This window comes from Protopterus annectens, chromosome 14.part0 (assembly GCF_019279795.1).
Source record: "Protopterus annectens isolate FY-2018-M chromosome 14.part0, PAN1.0, whole genome shotgun sequence".
Taxonomy (NCBI): Eukaryota; Metazoa; Chordata; order Ceratodontiformes; family Protopteridae; genus Protopterus; species Protopterus annectens.
Window position 1 is genome coordinate 742,645,927 of NC_056748.1, and position 17,950 is coordinate 742,663,876.

Genomic DNA, 17,950 nt, shown 5'->3' on the forward strand with positions numbered 1-17,950 from the left:
TACTAGAAGAATGTAGGGCCCCGTCAATCACCGACACACAGGTTAAAACAGCCCTATCCAAAGCCAAAAAACACGACTTCAATGAGACCGGACGGTGTCCCAGGCTGTGTCTTACAAGAGCTCCAAAATGAATTAACCCCTCACCTAAACACACACCTAAACACACTGTTCAAACTCAGCCTCTCTACAGGCTATGTGCCCACAGAGTGGCGCACAGCAACAGTTACCCCACTCCACAAAGGTATAACCACAACAGACCCTGGGAACTATCGCCCTATAAGCCTGACTAGCTTGGTCTGCAAGGCTATGGAGCACAACATCATGGAACTCATTAACAGAGACATTGGGAACCTCCAAAACTTGGACCCTACCCAGTTTGGCTTTGTTAAGGGCAGATCATGCCTCCTAAACCTGGTGGACTTTTCTGAGACAGTTAACCAATGCATTAGACGAGGGAAACGAGGTCCACACAGCCTACCTAGACCTCGCAAAGGCTTTTGACACCATTCCCCCATTCTAATATTACAGACAAGCTCACCAGCTTGAACATAAACCCCTACGTCATGAGATGGGTTGCCAGCTGGCTCATGGATAGAACCCACATGGTGAGAGTTGCAGGCTCTACGTCGGACTCTAAACCGGTTACAAGTGGTGTTCCCCAGAGCTCAGTCCTAGGACCCCTCCTTTTCGGTATATACTTCTCAGACGTACAGGCAAGCATAGGAGGACTATGGCTGACCAAGTTCGCAGACAACTGAAAACTAGAGGCCATAACTGATTCTTCGTCTGATACAGACACCCACCAGAAAGGTCTCACTGAGACAGATACCTGGTGTCAAAATCATGGCCTCAAGCTAAATGCCAAAAAGTGCATAGTCATCCCCTTTGGAAAAAATAAAGTACCCGCGAACTACCACATAGGTGGTAGTCCCCTAAATACAGAAAATATAATAAGGGATCTGGGGACCCAAGTAGATAGTAATCTCTCCTTTGATAATCATATTGCCAAGGTGGTTAAAAAATCCTTCTATGTGGCCCACCTAATCACAAAAGCTCGCATCTAGAAGAAAAGAGGTTATTGTGCCTCTCTACTCATCACTCATTAGACCCATCATAGAATACAACGCTGGAAAGACAACAAAAGCACCTCACCAAGAGGATTACTGGCCTCAAACAGATGCCCTATGCAGCCCGACTCAAGAAATTCCAGCTGTACTTGGTTGCATACTGCTTACTCAGAGGTGATTTCTGCCTGACATACAAGGCCATGTCCAACCCAGAATTGATGGACATGCTCCACCTAAAAAAAAAAAAACAAAAAAAAAGCAAAAAACAAATCCCGGACAGCCATACGTTTTGGAGATATAAACCTCACCACGATGATAAATAGGACATGCTGGAGGGATAGATTCCTGTCCCAGAGACCCCCCCATGCTTTGGAGCAGGATTCCAATATACATCAGGCAGAGCCCCTCACTAACACTCTTCAACAGAAACCTTGACGGGTGGATGGGAAACGGAAAATTTACCCCGGGGATCACTGCAGTGGCTCTGCTGGACAGTGGCGCAGGGAACTAATGGCTCTGCTGGACAGAGGCACAGGGAACTAATCTAAGGGGGTGGCGAAAGCCAACACATTCTGGCTAGGCTTATAAATGCTCTTGGGCAAATAGCCTAGTACTTACCTATGACACCTCTATAGTCAATACATAGATCCATTTACATATATTTTTTACTTTATTATGAAAAACTGTATGGAGTGCCACTTGCCTTAACTGCTCATCATTAGTTAAAATGGAACTGCACAATACTACACTTGCCTACAATTTCCAAAATAAACTAAAGTCAGTGAAGACTTGACACATTAACGGATTAACTCCCATAACTAAATTCATTATTTTCCCAATTTAAGCAGTTTTATTAGTTTTTTGCACAGGCATTCACATTGTTGTAATCATGGCAAAGCCTGCATTCAGTGTATCTGCATGTAGTCATAGCTGCTCTCTGCACAGCTACCCACTCTGCAAGTGTGAACCTTGGGACTATGACTACCACTTTGGATGTTAACTCCCTCCCCAACCTCATTTCTCTTTATGAAAGTTAAAAGTTGCTGCTTTTAAATTCTACATCCCTAGTTTTCATATCATCATTCAAAACCAGTTCAGTAAACTCCTCCTTTGCATAAGCTACTAGAGCCTTACATATATTTCCTAATGCAGACCATCATATTTTAGTACTAGGTTATTAATCTTGCCTCCTTATAACCTCATCTTCTTCACCTGTAGTAACCTCTCTTGTATCCTGTTCACTACATTATCTCATCTAAACTTTCTCAATCATTAAATAATTCATTTCAACCACCTTCATTAACATCAGTTTTCCACTGTTGCTTCTTACTGAATGCTCTTCTTTATCCTTTATAATCCTTATGACACAGCTACTAACTGCTTCTTCCAATGCCAGCTTTCTTCTTGCCCTTACATTAAACTTGGCTGCCTTCTGCATAAGAAAAACGTACCGTTCATATTGCTTCATCTTTTTTCCCTCAACTCGCCTTCTAACATACTGCTTCCAGACTTCCTTCAGATTGTGGTATGAATCACTGTCCTACTTTACAGACAGGACAAATCAACAAAGTCTATAAAATATTTTTTTAATCACAGGGAAGCTTACATATGGCCTAGCTCCCAATTACTCAACCAAATTGCTTTGCCCCCTCCACTAATATATTAAATCAGAGATCACTAAACCTTGGGGTAAATTACAGAAGCTGTCAATACGAGAAAGTTCAAGTAAATGGGTTCTTCAGACTGCATCTTGATGCAAAGCTACATACTTGATCCAACAAATATTCCCACCCCCTCATAACTACAACAACCCCCTCACATTATTCTTTAAAAAGTTCCAGCATGAATACTTACTACCATACAAATCTCATGCAGCCTTCCTTTCTTCCATTTAAATTATATTATTCTTTTCCATAAGCTTTTCTTTAACAAAAAACCCAAATTATATTCCCATATTTCCCACATTTATCAGTGTAAATTGCAACCAATTTACAACTATAGATACCAGAAACCAACTGTTAACCTTCTATCACCCATTGTTCTGAAACAAAGACATGATCTACAGGTGCTTTATGCAACAACCCCTTCTTTTAAAATATAGTCTTTAATCCAGTCCTCAGATGTACTTGCGTCTTTTCCAACTCACTTTGTCCCAGCCTTTCTAGCTTAATGAAGCCCAAGTATTCCCATCTTCTTTCTTTTAGTACAAGACAATGTTAACAACAATCTCATTTCCTTTTATTAACTTTTCCTCTTTTTCTCAAGTATCCCATGCCAAAAATATTGACCATTATTTAAAGCAAAACTACTTTCCCCTTCTACTCCTATCCAATAACCATCTTCATCAAAACTGATCTTGAAGTTTTCCATCACTATAAAGCTTTCATTTAACCATGTTCCAAGATCCAGAGAGTTTAACTTCAACAATATTCTGTTGTCACATTTAGTACTAGTTACAAAATTCTCCCAAAGGTCACTGATAGTATGTAATGACATAGTATTGATAAGATGGATAGCTGCATGGCACACAAATAAGACATGGCAAGTATCATACAGCAATTGGACAGATGAAATTCTTGGTTACAGTCAAGTGTCCCACAGGTCTCTGTCCTTAGCCCTAACTTGCTTAGAATGCATTTTTCAGACCTATCATTTTCATCGGAGGTGTTCTACAGTCTATATGCAGATGACCTGAAATTGGATAAACAGATTACATATGTTACAGATAAGGCATGTTTGCAAAAGAACTTGACTAAATTGACCATTTGAGCACAAAATAATATGCTGATAAATGCACCAAAAACTAAGCATATGAGATTTGGGAGACATAAATTGAAAGGTGAATATTTAATACAGCACACAGTGATTGAAACTGTAGATTCATTTAAGGACCTGGGTATATGGGTAGATCTAGCTTTGTATCAACCAATTGGTTAATGATAGTTATAGAACTATAGCTTGTATTAAAATATTTATAAAATCCAGGAAATCAGAAATGAAGGAGCCATAATTTGTTAGTTACATTAGACCCAAACTTGAGTATGGAATAACAATATGGAAGCCTTAAAAGAAAACAAGCATGAGTAAACTGGAAAGAATACAGTGGAAATATACCAAGGGCATCCACGGATGTGAACATTTAAGTTATTCTGAAAGACAAAAATATCTGAACTTGTACAGTGTCTCTTATAGACATCCAAAAGGAGATCTTACTCAGATATACAGAACATTTAGGAGACATCTCTGGGAATGTTTGTGGTTATCAAAACTTAGTACAGAATCATCAGACAACCCATGTAGAAGATTCTACAGAAATGAGAAGTATACTAAATGGTTCTCAGAGAGCAGCTGATGCATGGAACAAACTACCAAATTACATTAAAGCAAGTAATTTACATATTTTTAAGAACAGCCTGGACACTTATTATGGTAACAAGTTTTCTGGTATACTTACAGGCTAGAAAGGCATTAATGCCTGTGCTTGAAATATATGTATGTATGTATGGCCATTTAGAACACAAACCTGTTTGAGAACTTCTCCCTTTGAAAGATTATCTCAAAAATCCATTAACATCCAAATTCATTAAAGACCTACACATCCCATGGCTTTAACCACAGTGTACCTTTCAGTGTCCTTACACACACAAGCTCTATGCAAATTATCCACAGCATCTGCATACGAAGTCCTCATAACATATCAGAGTAATGAAAAAATTCTGTCCACTTACTACACCTGCAAAAATTCTCACAACCTGAACAGTGATAGATTCATTTCCATAGATAATCTGAAAGCTTTGTTTAAAAAAAAATACCACACAGTGATGAGGGACAATTGGGAATGCTGGCCAAGCTCATTAAAGGTCTTCTGGACTGCATGCTTAGTAACTACCTATAAACCTATGTTGTACCTGTCTAGTGTCAAACCAAGCCTTCTTTCCCTTAATTTAATTTAAAGGTATTTTCAGAGAACATGTATCTGAGGGGGTAGACCCTGTGGCTTAAATTATATTTGCTTCTTGGGTAAAATGTGTACATTTCTCTATTTTTAGTACTCACTTTATCTGATTCAGGACCACAGGCCACTGAAATCAATTCATTTAAGTAAAAGCCGTGGCCTGTCCAGCATCGTATTCCTACTTTACAAGTCCATTACACAATTTGCACTCATTTGTAATGCAGAAACAACACAGAGTAATCTGAAATACAGCAATCCACAGGTACATGCCTTTGGGAAGTGATGGGAACCAGAGATTAGCAAATTCTGCACAAGAAATTAATATTAAACAGAAACCAAACCAGGCTGTCATAAGGCAGCTATACTAACTGCAATATCTAAGTAAACTTTCCTTCAAAAAATGTCTGAATTTCAATCACTCCCTTCCAATCTTACAGTCACATCAATTTACCCCAAATTCCATATGCTGCTAAAATCTTATGTAAAAATTTAGTGCTAAATGTACAACCTTATCAGTCATGATAATCTAGGCAAACCTTTACTTTGCTTCACATTTTATAGCTTCTAAATTGCTTTAGCCCGGTGATACACTGTCGCCTTTCACTATTACATTATTTTTAATTATTAAAACAGCTTACTCATTGTGTATTAAATTATAGTATACTATGACTGCATCAATACTGTATGTTGTAATCAGTGTAACTCACGGTCATTGTAGCATTGTCTAGTGCTCACTGTAATGGCCTTGGTATATTCTCCAAGGCTGACAATGAAATTAGTTGGAATTGATTTTGGACTTAGTGCTCTACCCCAGAAAACAAATTCAATAAATACATTTTCTCAACTCTGCTTTTTATACTTCTTGTCAAAGCAGTGGAAAACCTTAATTTAATACAGTAAAAAATAAGAGAAACTGACAGACATTAAAAGGAACACCAACCAAAATTATGCCAATTTATTGAGTGCTTTTGTCCCAGTAATGTGGACTTCTTCAGAATACAAAAACAAGTCATCATGGTCATTAAATACACTCAGCCCCTTCCCCCCCAATCAATCACAATTATGTAAATGAACTTAGATAATAAAGTAAAACTTCAAAAACCAAGAAATATTGATATTCAACATCCATCATAAAAAACAAATCCAAAAAAGATTAACTTTTTAAAAATACATGTAAATATAAACAGGACCCAAGACAAAACTAAACCAACATTACAGAAAAAAAGCAGCCTTCAATTATTGCACTTAAGCTGATTTGATCATTAAGCCCTGGTAGTTCTGTGGCATTGTTTTAATCTGACATTTACATTCCAAACATTCTACAAAGTCATCGGTGGGACCAACCCTACATCCTAAATCAACATGGTCGAGCACAAAAAATTTAAATAAATGTTGTGGAGGATTCTGGATATGTTTATCCAGAGCATTACTATCAACCTTGTTGTTAATATCACAAGTATGTTGGCAAATCTTCTGCTTAAGGCCCCTTTTTGTTTTTCCAATATAGACCCATCACATGCTTGGCAGAGTACCACATAAATCACTCCCTTGGTGTGACAATAATATTTAAAACTGAGTTTAATATGACCAAAGCTTTTAATAAATTCTGCATCCTGTTCTAAAATATACTTACATTGTATACAATGTCCACATTTTATTGTTCCAGCCCTTACTGTTTTATTAATAATAGATCTTTCAAGTACTACTTTAAAACTCACGTCCTTTTTGTGTACTACACTGGGTTTCTCGCCAAACAAAACCCGACTGTCATGACCAAGGTTAAAGATATGCCAATTTTTCAAAACAATGTTTCTGATATCAAAAAGTGCGTATTGCAAGGTAAAACTAAGGCTCGATGAAAACGGCCCTCGCCAGATTGGGAATTTGCCTCCTGAGAATGAAATCTGAGGCCCAAGAGGTCGAAAATGCCCCTATCAAAATCTGAGCCCCAAGAGGTCGAAAATGTCCCGTATTCCTTTTACCCTTTAGTTCATTCATAATATCCTGCACAAATTTCTCAGGGTAACCCCTCCTAGTAAACATCTGGGACAGTTTAAAACATTCCTCCTCAAATGTAGCATGATGAAACATCATTCCTACCAACCTGACATGCTTCCCTTTTACCAAGGTCTTTTTCTGATGAACGGGATGCCAACTATTGTAGTGCAGCAAATTAGCGTATGTTGGTTTTCCATAAAGAAGTAAAGAAAAAGTTGTTGTTGTTTTTCTTTCGGCTTTTCCCGGTTAGGGGTCGCCACAGCAAAACTCCGGTCTGCTAATGACTGGCAGTCGATTTTTATGGTGCCGAGGTGCCAACCCAACCTTCAACGAAGGCACGCCCATTCATGCATGTCTTTCGAACGTCACTCGACCGCGGGGAGGACATGCAGACTCCACACAGAAGGCGCTTCAGCCAAGAATCGAACGGGAGAACCTCTTGCTGTGAGGCGACAACGCTACCGCTGCACCACTGTGGCTTAAAGAAGTGAAGAAAAAGTACTATTATCATAACTCTTTCTAATAGTAACATCAAGATAGTTCACCTGGTGCTCATCAACTGTCATAGTAAAATTCAAGAAAGAAGTGGTGGAATTCAAATTATTAAGGAATTCATCAACTTTACTTCACTATCTTTCCAAATCAGGACAACGTCATCCAGGTAACTACCATACAAAACCCAACATCCACCAAACTAGAGTTTAGAACAGACAAATCTTCCCACTGAGCTAAAACAATGTTAGCAAAGGCAAGGGCGGAACTTGCACCCATTGTCACACCTTTCACATGTTTAAAAACCTGATTTTCAAAGATCAAAACATTATCCAGAACCAATTCCATGCAAGTTCTAATAGTTAGAATAGCTGAAATGTCCAAATGTGAATGGTGAGTTAAACATCACTATAAAATGACAAGCTGAAACCTTGTCCAGTTGTAACGCACCAACTATTAGGGCAGTCGTGGCTGATGTCTCACCAATCCTCAAGAAGGAATTACGACCTGTAATATTTGACACATGGGTGTACACATCCCACAGGAGGAGTGGCTCTTACAGGTCAGGCTGCAACCACACATTTCATGCAAACATGCTGGTATGATGGCAGAATCCAGACAGACCGAGAATAGGCAGCCAAAGCTTGCATGTCAAAGCATGCACCCGAATGGAGATTAGTGTAATGGGCAGCTGAACGGGGAAGGGGTCAGGAGCAAAACAAAACAGTCTCCCAGGATGACAGCCTGCAACCCTAGATTCTTGCCTTCCATCCCTGAAATCTAGACGCTGGGGAAAAAATAAGGGAATGAACGGGTCAATTGAAGACAGGGCTTGATAAGCACAAAAATGTTACATGAGCCAATAAATAAGTAACTCTATTAAGAATTCTTTCAATTACAGTACAACACAGAATCCGGATGCACTATACACTTACCCCATGCCATCATCAGGATATGGTTCATAATCTTCTACTCTCATGTTATACTTCTTTGCAGCAGCTGCTCGCTCTTCTGGGGTTTTTGGGTAAGGACCAGGAAGCGTGTCTTTAGACACTCCTGACGCTATTAATCACAAAGCAGGTTAACAAGAAAACAATGATTACGTAACAAAAATCAATGTGAACCAAAGGAAATGACAAAAAGATTAAGAAAAAAGGCTAATGTCTTCAGTTCTGAAGAAGTAACATGAGCCATCACACCAGTAAACAATACTCATGGCTTAAATGCAAACAGATGAAGTCATTTATGTTCAGTTACTTATCTGACATTTGTTAACTTGGTAGGGGGCTGCTTCAAGGACTCTTCAGTCACAATCTAAGCCAAAGGCAGTTAAAAATGTTACTACAAACAAATTAACATAATTCAGTAGAAATCTATACTTAATGTAAAACTTAATCCCATTACAGTTTTAAACAAATAGATTCAAAACTTCTAATCTGTGCAAACATTAGCTTAACATAGTATTCTGTTCCAACCTGCACACTAAATTGATGTCCACTTTCAAGTTTTTTTTCTTGTAACAAAATGAGAAAGGCCTGATGGAGACAGATTATATTACATTTGTCTGTCATCATAAGGTGACAATTAAACTAACCATATATTTTAAGTGCATTTAACATTCAACCTCCCTGATATTCTCCCCTTACCTTACACCCTTTTTTTTTACAACCGATCCCATACCCTATTGAAAGTTTCTCCATCTCTCATTCTAGCTATCATTTCCATGAGTTCACAAACCTTTTTGTGGATATTTAGTCTAGAAATTAGCTGATGAACACAAGCCAATGAGCCCCCCCCCCCCCATTCACTCCAAACTTCCTGTTCAGCAGGATCTTAAACATCTTACAGACATACATTCATAGGTATATTCTAGGCTAACAACCACTGGAGCCTTTTTAAGCCTAGCCATGCATCCCAAATCTCTGACAAGTCCTGATGCCACTGATTGTGCAAACATGGGGTTTGGAGATGAAGCATTTAGAAGCAGGAGCCTGGGAGATGAACTGTTTAGAGGCTATCTGTGCCCATCAGAGACATAAGTACCAAATCAGGGATGAATTTCCAGTTTCCCATCCAGTTGTCCAAGTTACACTTGGACTGAGTTAGGGACTAACTCTTCTTCACATGGATGGGGAGTCTGTTCCAGAGAAAGGAGAGTCTCTGGGACAAATACCAGTCTTCCCAGCAGGTCCTACTTATATGACAGGTAAGTGGCAGGTAAGATAAGTCTACTGTAAACCCACATTATGTTAACATCATCTCTTCTAAATAGCTCTGCATAAGAAGCATAAGACCTGTAATTCTAAATTAAATATCTCTCTGCGTCAAAAAAAACCCAAACATTTTGTGATAGACAAAACTAAGGAGCAGCTGTTCTCTTAAAACAAAAACAAAAAAAAACCCCCACAAGAGTATGCCCCTTCCTCACTGCAACCATCCTATTCAGAGTAATCTAAACAGCTCACAAACATGACAGTTTGCACCAGCATCTCATCTTCTGACTGGCTCGCCTTCAGAAGTGCAAGACCCATAACTAAAAGTTCGACAACTCACATCAAAAGAAATACAGTGAATGCTGAAACTAAACTTCTGCAAGTGGATCTTCACCATCATGCACACACAACATAGGGAGTACCTTCCCCACACCTATGCAACTTATATGCACCAACTCCAATGTCATTAAAGTCTTTTGGCTTTTCCCGGTTAGGGGTCGCCACAGCGGAACTCCAGTCCGCTCATGCTTGGCAGTGGATTTTTATGGTGCCGAGTTGCCAGCCCAGCCTTCAAAGAAGGCACGCCCATTCACACTCGCACCTACCTGCATGTCTTTACCGTCATTTGTCATGCGGGGAGGACATGCAGACTCCACACAGAAGGCGCTCCAACCGAGAATCGAACGGGAGAACCTCTTGCTGGGAGGTGACGACACTAACTGCTGCACCACCTCGGCCATCCCAACTCCAATGTCATTACACCTTGGAATAGGAAGAATACTCCAAGATACCAAAATCTCAGACCGAGTAAAATCCCCCACATTTACAGTTGTAGTTTAGCTATTAATGGGATTGCAATTACAGTCCTCAGAACATCAAAAAGCACCTTTCTGGTCTCTTGGGAGACTAGTTCTAGCTGCTTTACTCTTCGGTCATCTTCTTTTCCCCCTGTACTTCATACATCCTTCTAGTTGGTTTTCCTCTGGATTCCTTTCAGCAACCTAACGGTCATCTCTCTGCATGTCCTCCAGAAGTGCAGAGCCTCATACTTAGAAGTATTACTTCTCTACGTCTTCTGCCGAGGATAAACCCCACCATTCCATTTGCTGAAGTTAGGAACATCACTACACTTCTGGTGGTCCAGTCAAAATGCAACAAACACCTCAGGAGGCACCATCCCACCTAACAAGCCATAACTGGTATAGCCCTGTCACCGATGTTAGGCTAAAAACTCTGCATTTCTCTAGACTGTTTCCAGTTTCACCTCATATTTATACAAAGGTTTCTCTCTAGTCATCTTCCGGGCCTCAGGCACTTCTGCAATGGTGAATAATCTACTGCAAATCTTAATCAGATAGTCTGACAGAGGACACACAGAAGCAGCAAATCTAGGCCCCATACATATCTATCTTTTATGATATCACTTCCCTCTCCTTTCACTATCCTGGTGCCCACTCTCTGCACTTGTCATACTAAGCTTACTCCCAGAATCCAGCATCACACCCTCCATCTGCTTTTCACTGTGAACACTGTGCAAAAGTATCAAAGCCTCTGCCTTTCCTGTATCTTACAATCATTCTCTCATCCTTCATCAACCTGGCCAACCCTTCCTCCTTAAATCTGGACACAGCGGTTTTAGTTCCCCTTCATGGCAGTTACTGTGAACACCTTCAGCCAATATCTTTACTGCCTTCCAGGACGCCTCCTTGTGCAGTGCCTCCTCTACAATCCCCCTTCCTCCATTAAAACTCCTATATACTCCCACATTTGCACTTCTCACACTGCAGATATGAAGAAAGCAGAGCTGCCCATGTTTTATTCCGCTATACCATATCAACCCAACACCATACCTCTCAGCAATCCTTACCTCTGTTCTGATCAGTTTCCTTTTTATTTGTCTGTTCTTTTTACTTGTAGCCATACTTGAAAAACTCTAGCACAGAGATGAATAGCTATTACTGTTTGTGACCTTTGGAGCTTGTAGTGAAATCTTTTGTCTAGAGAGGCCTAGCTGTTTCTTCGTGAAAAGGGGAATTAGTCTTGCCTAATCTAGCTAGAGGCATTACTGCAAGGCTGTGTTTTCTTTTTTTTTTTTTTTTTTTTTTTTAAACTGGATAATTTGGCTGTTTTTTTGTTTCTCTGCCTTAAATAGCCAGTTTTTAAACCAGTTTGTACTTGTTTACTCACAGCTGCAGTAAAATAGGCCTGCTATTGCTGTACTGTGAGACTGGAAAGAGATAAGTGCTTATTTTCAACTGTTTTCTGCACTTCTGTTTTACTAAAAACATTTGCTGCAAATCTGTTTAAACTGTTATTTTAGACTTGGTGAATTCAATCCTTACCTCTGTTCTGATGTTGTGTATGCCACCCACCTGCCCAGCTGCTGTTGTGGTATTAAAGCTTGGTGGCTTTGAGTTGCCTGCCTCTAGTAAAAATTTGATGTTAGACACTCCTCCCAGTCCCATTACATCGGCTCATTCTACTGTGTACAATGAGACAAGTTGTGAAGGCTCACCCCTTCAGCTTCTAATTGCTGCTTTATTTGAGCTGTCTTTTACTGTTGTGATTGTGAGCTACTGTTTTAAAGCAATTTACTAATAAGCTATATTTTATTGCCAACTACTGCAATTCATTACTGTTTAAATGCATTTTGTTACTATTTAACTGTATTTTTTCATATTGCAAGTTCTGTTCTTTTGACTAAGTGGTTAATCTGCACTTTTAGTTTTTTACTGTGTTCTTAACCTTAAATTAAGTAGCATAGTCTAGATACAGGTTTGCCACGGTGGTGCATGGGCGGCCACGGTGGTGCAGTGGCTAGCATTGTCGCCTCACAGCAAGAGGTTCTCCGGTTCGATCCTCGGCTGGGGTGCCTTCTGTGCGGAGTCTGCATGTCCTCCCTGTGGTCGCGTGGGTTTTCTCTGGGTGCTCCGGTTTCCTCCCACAGACAGGCTGTAGGTGGATTGGACACTCCAAATTGGCCCTAGGTGTGAGTGTGTGCATGTGTGTGCCTTCCGTGGAAGGTTGGGCGCCGGGCTGGCAGCTCTACACTGTAAAACTCCACTGCCAATCATGAGCGGACAGGTGATCCGCTGGGGCGACCCCTAAACGGGAAAAGCCGAAAGAAGTCGTCTAGATACAGGTTTGCTGCATCTAGAGCTTCAGCTGCGTGTTTTTTAACCCTTTTTGAGGTATTCCAGCTACAAATTCTCCCTTAGTAGCACTTCTGTGATCACCTAGTAGTACTACTCTTAGACCTGCCACCCTTTACCATCTTAGCTCTCTCCCTCAGTTTCTGACAAATATGGATGGATAATTTCCTACGTGTTCTCCTGCCAGTCTGGTTGATATGGGCATCCTGAGACAAGTGTAGCAACTGCCTCATGTACACGGACAACCCTCTACTACTACCACCTAGGAACAAAACTTGTGAGAGATGCAATTACATCAAGCACCTAGTGTCATTGCTGTCCTCCCCACAAACTAGTATACCTGGCACCGAGAAGGCTGTCAACACGAACACCACGCACACCTAAACAACACACCCCCAGATATGCAGAGGTCCTCAACAAAAACATACTCAAACAAAAGAGACCTCCAAGGCAAAAACACACCCGAACTCCACAATTCATCACACTACACATAGTCCACACACCTATATCTCACAGCCACTACGGCCTAAACATAAACCCAACATATTAATCATAGGAGAGTCCATTGTGAGAGAGACAGACATGCCCCTCACCAGGCTAGATAAGGAGAAAGTCAAGGTTAGTTGTTTGTCGGGTGCTAGAATCCACCATATCACCCATGCACTCAAGTCTCTCAACAGTTACTGTTTTGACTCTGTCATAGTCCATGCTGACATGAATGACGTGAGATGTACCTCCCTGGACAATATGAAGAGAGACATGACCGAGCTCGCTGAATGTATCCCAGGCAGGCATGTTCCTAGCCTTAAGCAGCATTTTACCATCACCCAGAATTATGCCTCAATACAAACAGAAAATAAATGATTAACAATTGGCTTAGTTTCAGCTGTCATTCCAAGGGGATCCAGTACCCGACAGCCTGAGATGACATGGCTGTCAAACCATGATGCTTTGCCAGAGATGCCCTGCATCTGTTTCCCTTGGGCTTCAGGCTCCTGGCAAATGCTCTTGTATCCCCCATAGTGCCTTTTTTTAGGCAATGCCATGAGGTCAAAACTACCAAGATGAAACTTTCATCAAAATGTACACTAATGGTCATGCCGCTAAATTCTACGAGTCTAAACATGAAACTGCACTCAAACACTGTTAACTCTGGAAGATGTTGACATTTGTGCAGTCAGAAACCTAGTTCAAAGCTGTAGAGAACACCCTGGCCATACCAAGTTACTCGTCCTATAATATATTCAGACTCCAAACTGTGGACAGCAAAGCAAAAGGAGATGGGGTTGCAATATATAAAAGACATACACACCTCCAGGCTGGTCAAACAGTATGATGCACAGGAAACACTCCAGGTGCAGTTAACAATTGACAAGACCCCTATTCAAATTACAGCTAGCTATAGGCCTCCAACTTTGACTCAAGATGCCCACTCCACCTATCTGGACCTCTTCGAATCTATCAAGATTCAACCCTTTACCCTGATCCTGGGCAACTTTAACTATCCATAGACTAGAAGAAATACTCATGCCAAAACGCAAATGCCCAGAGATTTCTTGATTTTGTCAATGCAAATGCTTTGGACCAGTTGGTCGACACCCCCACAAGAGGAAAATATCTTTGACTTGATATTAACCAACATGAGTAACCACTGCAGCAGCCCTACACTGTCATCACTCCTGGTAAAGATCTAACCACAAAGTGGTCACTTATGAAGTCACCAGCTTCACAGCCCCTCCCCCTCGACAGAACTGGCACATATGTCAAAACCTATACCAATGTACTACATGAGCATTTATATAGCTGCATGGAATCAGGAATACCCGACAGGACAACATCCTCCTACTCAAGGAAGAGTAAACCTGTCTGGTGGACATCTGCAATAAATAAACTCTATAATAAAAGGAAAATAAAATTGCTGTCCAAGATCAGGAAGGAGTAGCTGCCTAATTGGAAGCACCATCTCCTTAGCTTGAACAAGCATATAAGAGCACTAGTGAAATCCTCCAAAGCAAACATCAAATCCAAATTGGCCACATCTACTAAAGACAATCATAAGGCTTTATTCACATAGGTCCACAATCTCAAGGGAAGCACCCAGATCTGCTCAGAACTGGTGGTCAAGGACACCGCATACATAAATGCTGTAGATATGGCCAACCTGGTGGCAGACAGGTTCAGTGAAAACTTCACTCATCTGTACCCACATCAGTAACACAGGACATCTCCAGTACCTACCCTCCTCTACTTACCTCTAGGAAGCAGGTCATCACTGCCGTCTCACAGGCAAAAAATACAGCCTCCATGAGACCAGATAACATTCCAGGCTGCATCCTAAATGAACTCAGGCAGGAGGCTGCAGCACCATTAGGCATCCTATTCAACCAAAGCCCGAGTACTGGCTCTGACCCAGCCAAGTGGAGGACAGCCACTGTCATCCCTCTGCACAAAGGTGGAGCATCCACAGATCCAGAAAGTTACAGACCCATCAGCCTAACTGATCTGCAAGGTCATGGAGCGGATTATAATGGACCTCATTAACAAGGACATTGGCAACCTCCAGATACTCGATCCCAGACAGTTTGGTTTCGTCAAGGGAAGGTCATGCCTGTTACATTTGGTCGGCTTCTTTTGAGACAGTCATCAAGGCCATGGACAAGGGGAAGACGGTGCACACCACCTACCATGACCTGGCCAAAGCCTTTGATAATATTCCCCACTCAGGTATAACAGATAAACTCTCTCAACTAGGCATCAATCCATATGTTACCAGACGGGTAGCAAACTGGTTCACTGATAGAACCTACCTAGTCAAAACAGGGGAAGCCACCTCAAGCAGTAGACCCACAACAAGCGGTGTACCCCAGGGATCGGTCTTGGGGCCTCTGCTGTTTGGGATATGCTTTTCTGAGGTGTAGGCCAAAACCAGTTCGATATGACTGACCAAGTTTGTAGAGGACTGCAATCTGGGTGCTGACATCCTCCAAGAGGGTCTCACCCAAACAAATGACTGATGCCAGAAACATGGCCTCAAACTGAATGCCAAAAAATGCATCATTGTTCCCTTTGGGGAGAGTGATGTCCCCACAAATTATCACATTAATAATAAGGTCCTAAGCAAGCAATCAGTCATGAGGAACTTGGGCACCAAGGCTGATGGAAAACTGACTTTTGAGCACCATACTGTCTCTGTTGTGCGGAAAGCTTTCTACATGGCCCACCTCATTTGTAAGGGTATCTCATCCAGGGCAAGGTGGTCATAACATCTCTGTAGTCTTCCCTTATAAGGCCCATTAGTGAGTACAATGCCCCTTATGGCATGTACCTCACAAAGCACATGCAGCAGCTGGAGAGACCACAAAGGTGCCTAACTTAGAGAATCCAGGGCCTCAAACATCTACCCTACACAGATACACCCTGTCCCTCTACTCAGACTCCTACATACTCCTCAGAGGTGACCTCTGTCTGGCATACAAAGCAATCTCAGACCCCACCCTGATGGGACTGCCACATTACCGAAACTCAAGCTCCACTCCAGTAACCTGCACACGCACCCTCAACCTGGTGTGTGACATCAATAAGACTTGTTGTCAGGACATACTTGTATCCACGAGACTCCCCCTTTTGTGGAATAGACTCCCTCTCCACACCAAGCAGAGTACCTCATTAACCTTTTTTAAGCATAACCTGGATAACTGGATGGGGAACAGAAAATGCTAAAGTGGCATAGGGTGCTGACTTGTTGGAACATGGGCTAAATTCGTGGTTAGACTTGTAAGGGCCTCAGGTCCAATAGCCTAGTAACTTCCCATGATCAACTATCTTGGTCGGGTTCTCACACAACTATAGTTTCCTGGCAAATTAGAGGGCTGAAGTCAGTAAATAATGACAGACATTTGAGTTTCAGACTTCATACCCTTCATAAAATTCAGGTCAATACAAAGCCTGTTATTCTAACAAATTCAGGTTAATACAAAACCTGTTATTCTAACAATGTTCTAAGTTTGAAAGAGCAACATTTAAAAAGCGTCCCTATTTGGGCCCCCCCCCCCAAAAAAAAAATTATTGATGGCTTTGTCTAGATTTCTTGCTTTAAAAGGTTGAGAGATATCAGATACGACTGATACTCGCATTTTGTTTCAACATTTTCAAATGTTGCTTCTACAGCGTTAATAAATGCAGGTTCACTTTCATCTATCAACCTCCCGACTAGAAAAATCAAGAAAAGTTATTAAGTAAGCAAGCATATCACCCCTTCTGTCGAAATTTCCGCTGCACCTATTTACCGAAGCACTTGCTGAAACAACCTACTGAAACATACCATAACAGAAGCATGCTCCAAAGAAAATGTACTTTCCTGAGCAGAAGACATACGCGTGAACATCTACTTCACCGTGGTTGATATTACCATTACTATAATCTTGTACTATGTTGGACATCGCTCAAAGGTGTCCTCTCCTTGCTAAAGGATACCAAAGGTTACCCATATCTATTCCAAAAAGTGAGACTGAACTATTCCAGTTCACACACTAAACTTTACTTTCACAACCATCAAGTAGATTGCTCACCCGCTCTAGAAGACTGAGCGAGAGAAAGTGGTGCAGTCCTAACAACCCGCTCCCCTAATGAACGAATCCATAAAACACTTTTTGCAGCCATGTTTCCCTCTCCTGTACTAAAATTGTTACCTCTAACGCAAGCGCAAAGTTAAGAAAACTACAGTAGCCTAACTGGGTCAAAACACTTCCTCATGAAAACAAAAAATGTACATTGAGCACGTGAATGAATCACTACAATTACGTCTTGTATTTACCCACCGTAAAGTTTAGATGTGCCAGGTATTACTACCGGTACGTTACGTTAGGCGATGCTGATCTTTTGAAGTAAATCGTTTTACCGTAAAATTGTATTCGCGATGTATTTACGTTTGGAAATGTGCATGCAATATATTTTATAGGGATAACAATAACGCTCAACTGTCCACATTTTTGCTTTGTATTTTCAGTCTCTCTTTCATAATAAGTGTGGTTTTCTTGGAAATCATTGTGGATTGAAGTTACTAAATACTGACGT

General features: G+C 41.1%; 1 protein-coding gene across 1 annotated transcript in view; it reads right to left on the bottom strand.

Annotated features, from left to right (window-relative positions):
- NDUFB8 (NADH:ubiquinone oxidoreductase subunit B8) overlaps positions 1-17,591 on the bottom strand; it is an 88,990-nt gene extending 71,399 nt beyond the window's left edge. The window contains exons 1-2 of the mRNA XM_044056483.1: positions 17,446-17,591; positions 8,448-8,574 (exon numbers count right to left, since the gene is read on the bottom strand). Coding sequence (XP_043912418.1) covers positions 8,448-8,574; positions 17,446-17,536 — 218 coding nt within the window. The 5' untranslated portion in view covers positions 17,537-17,591. The remainder of the gene's footprint in view (positions 1-8,447; positions 8,575-17,445) is intronic.
- Positions 17,592-17,950: the final 359 nt, after the last annotated feature.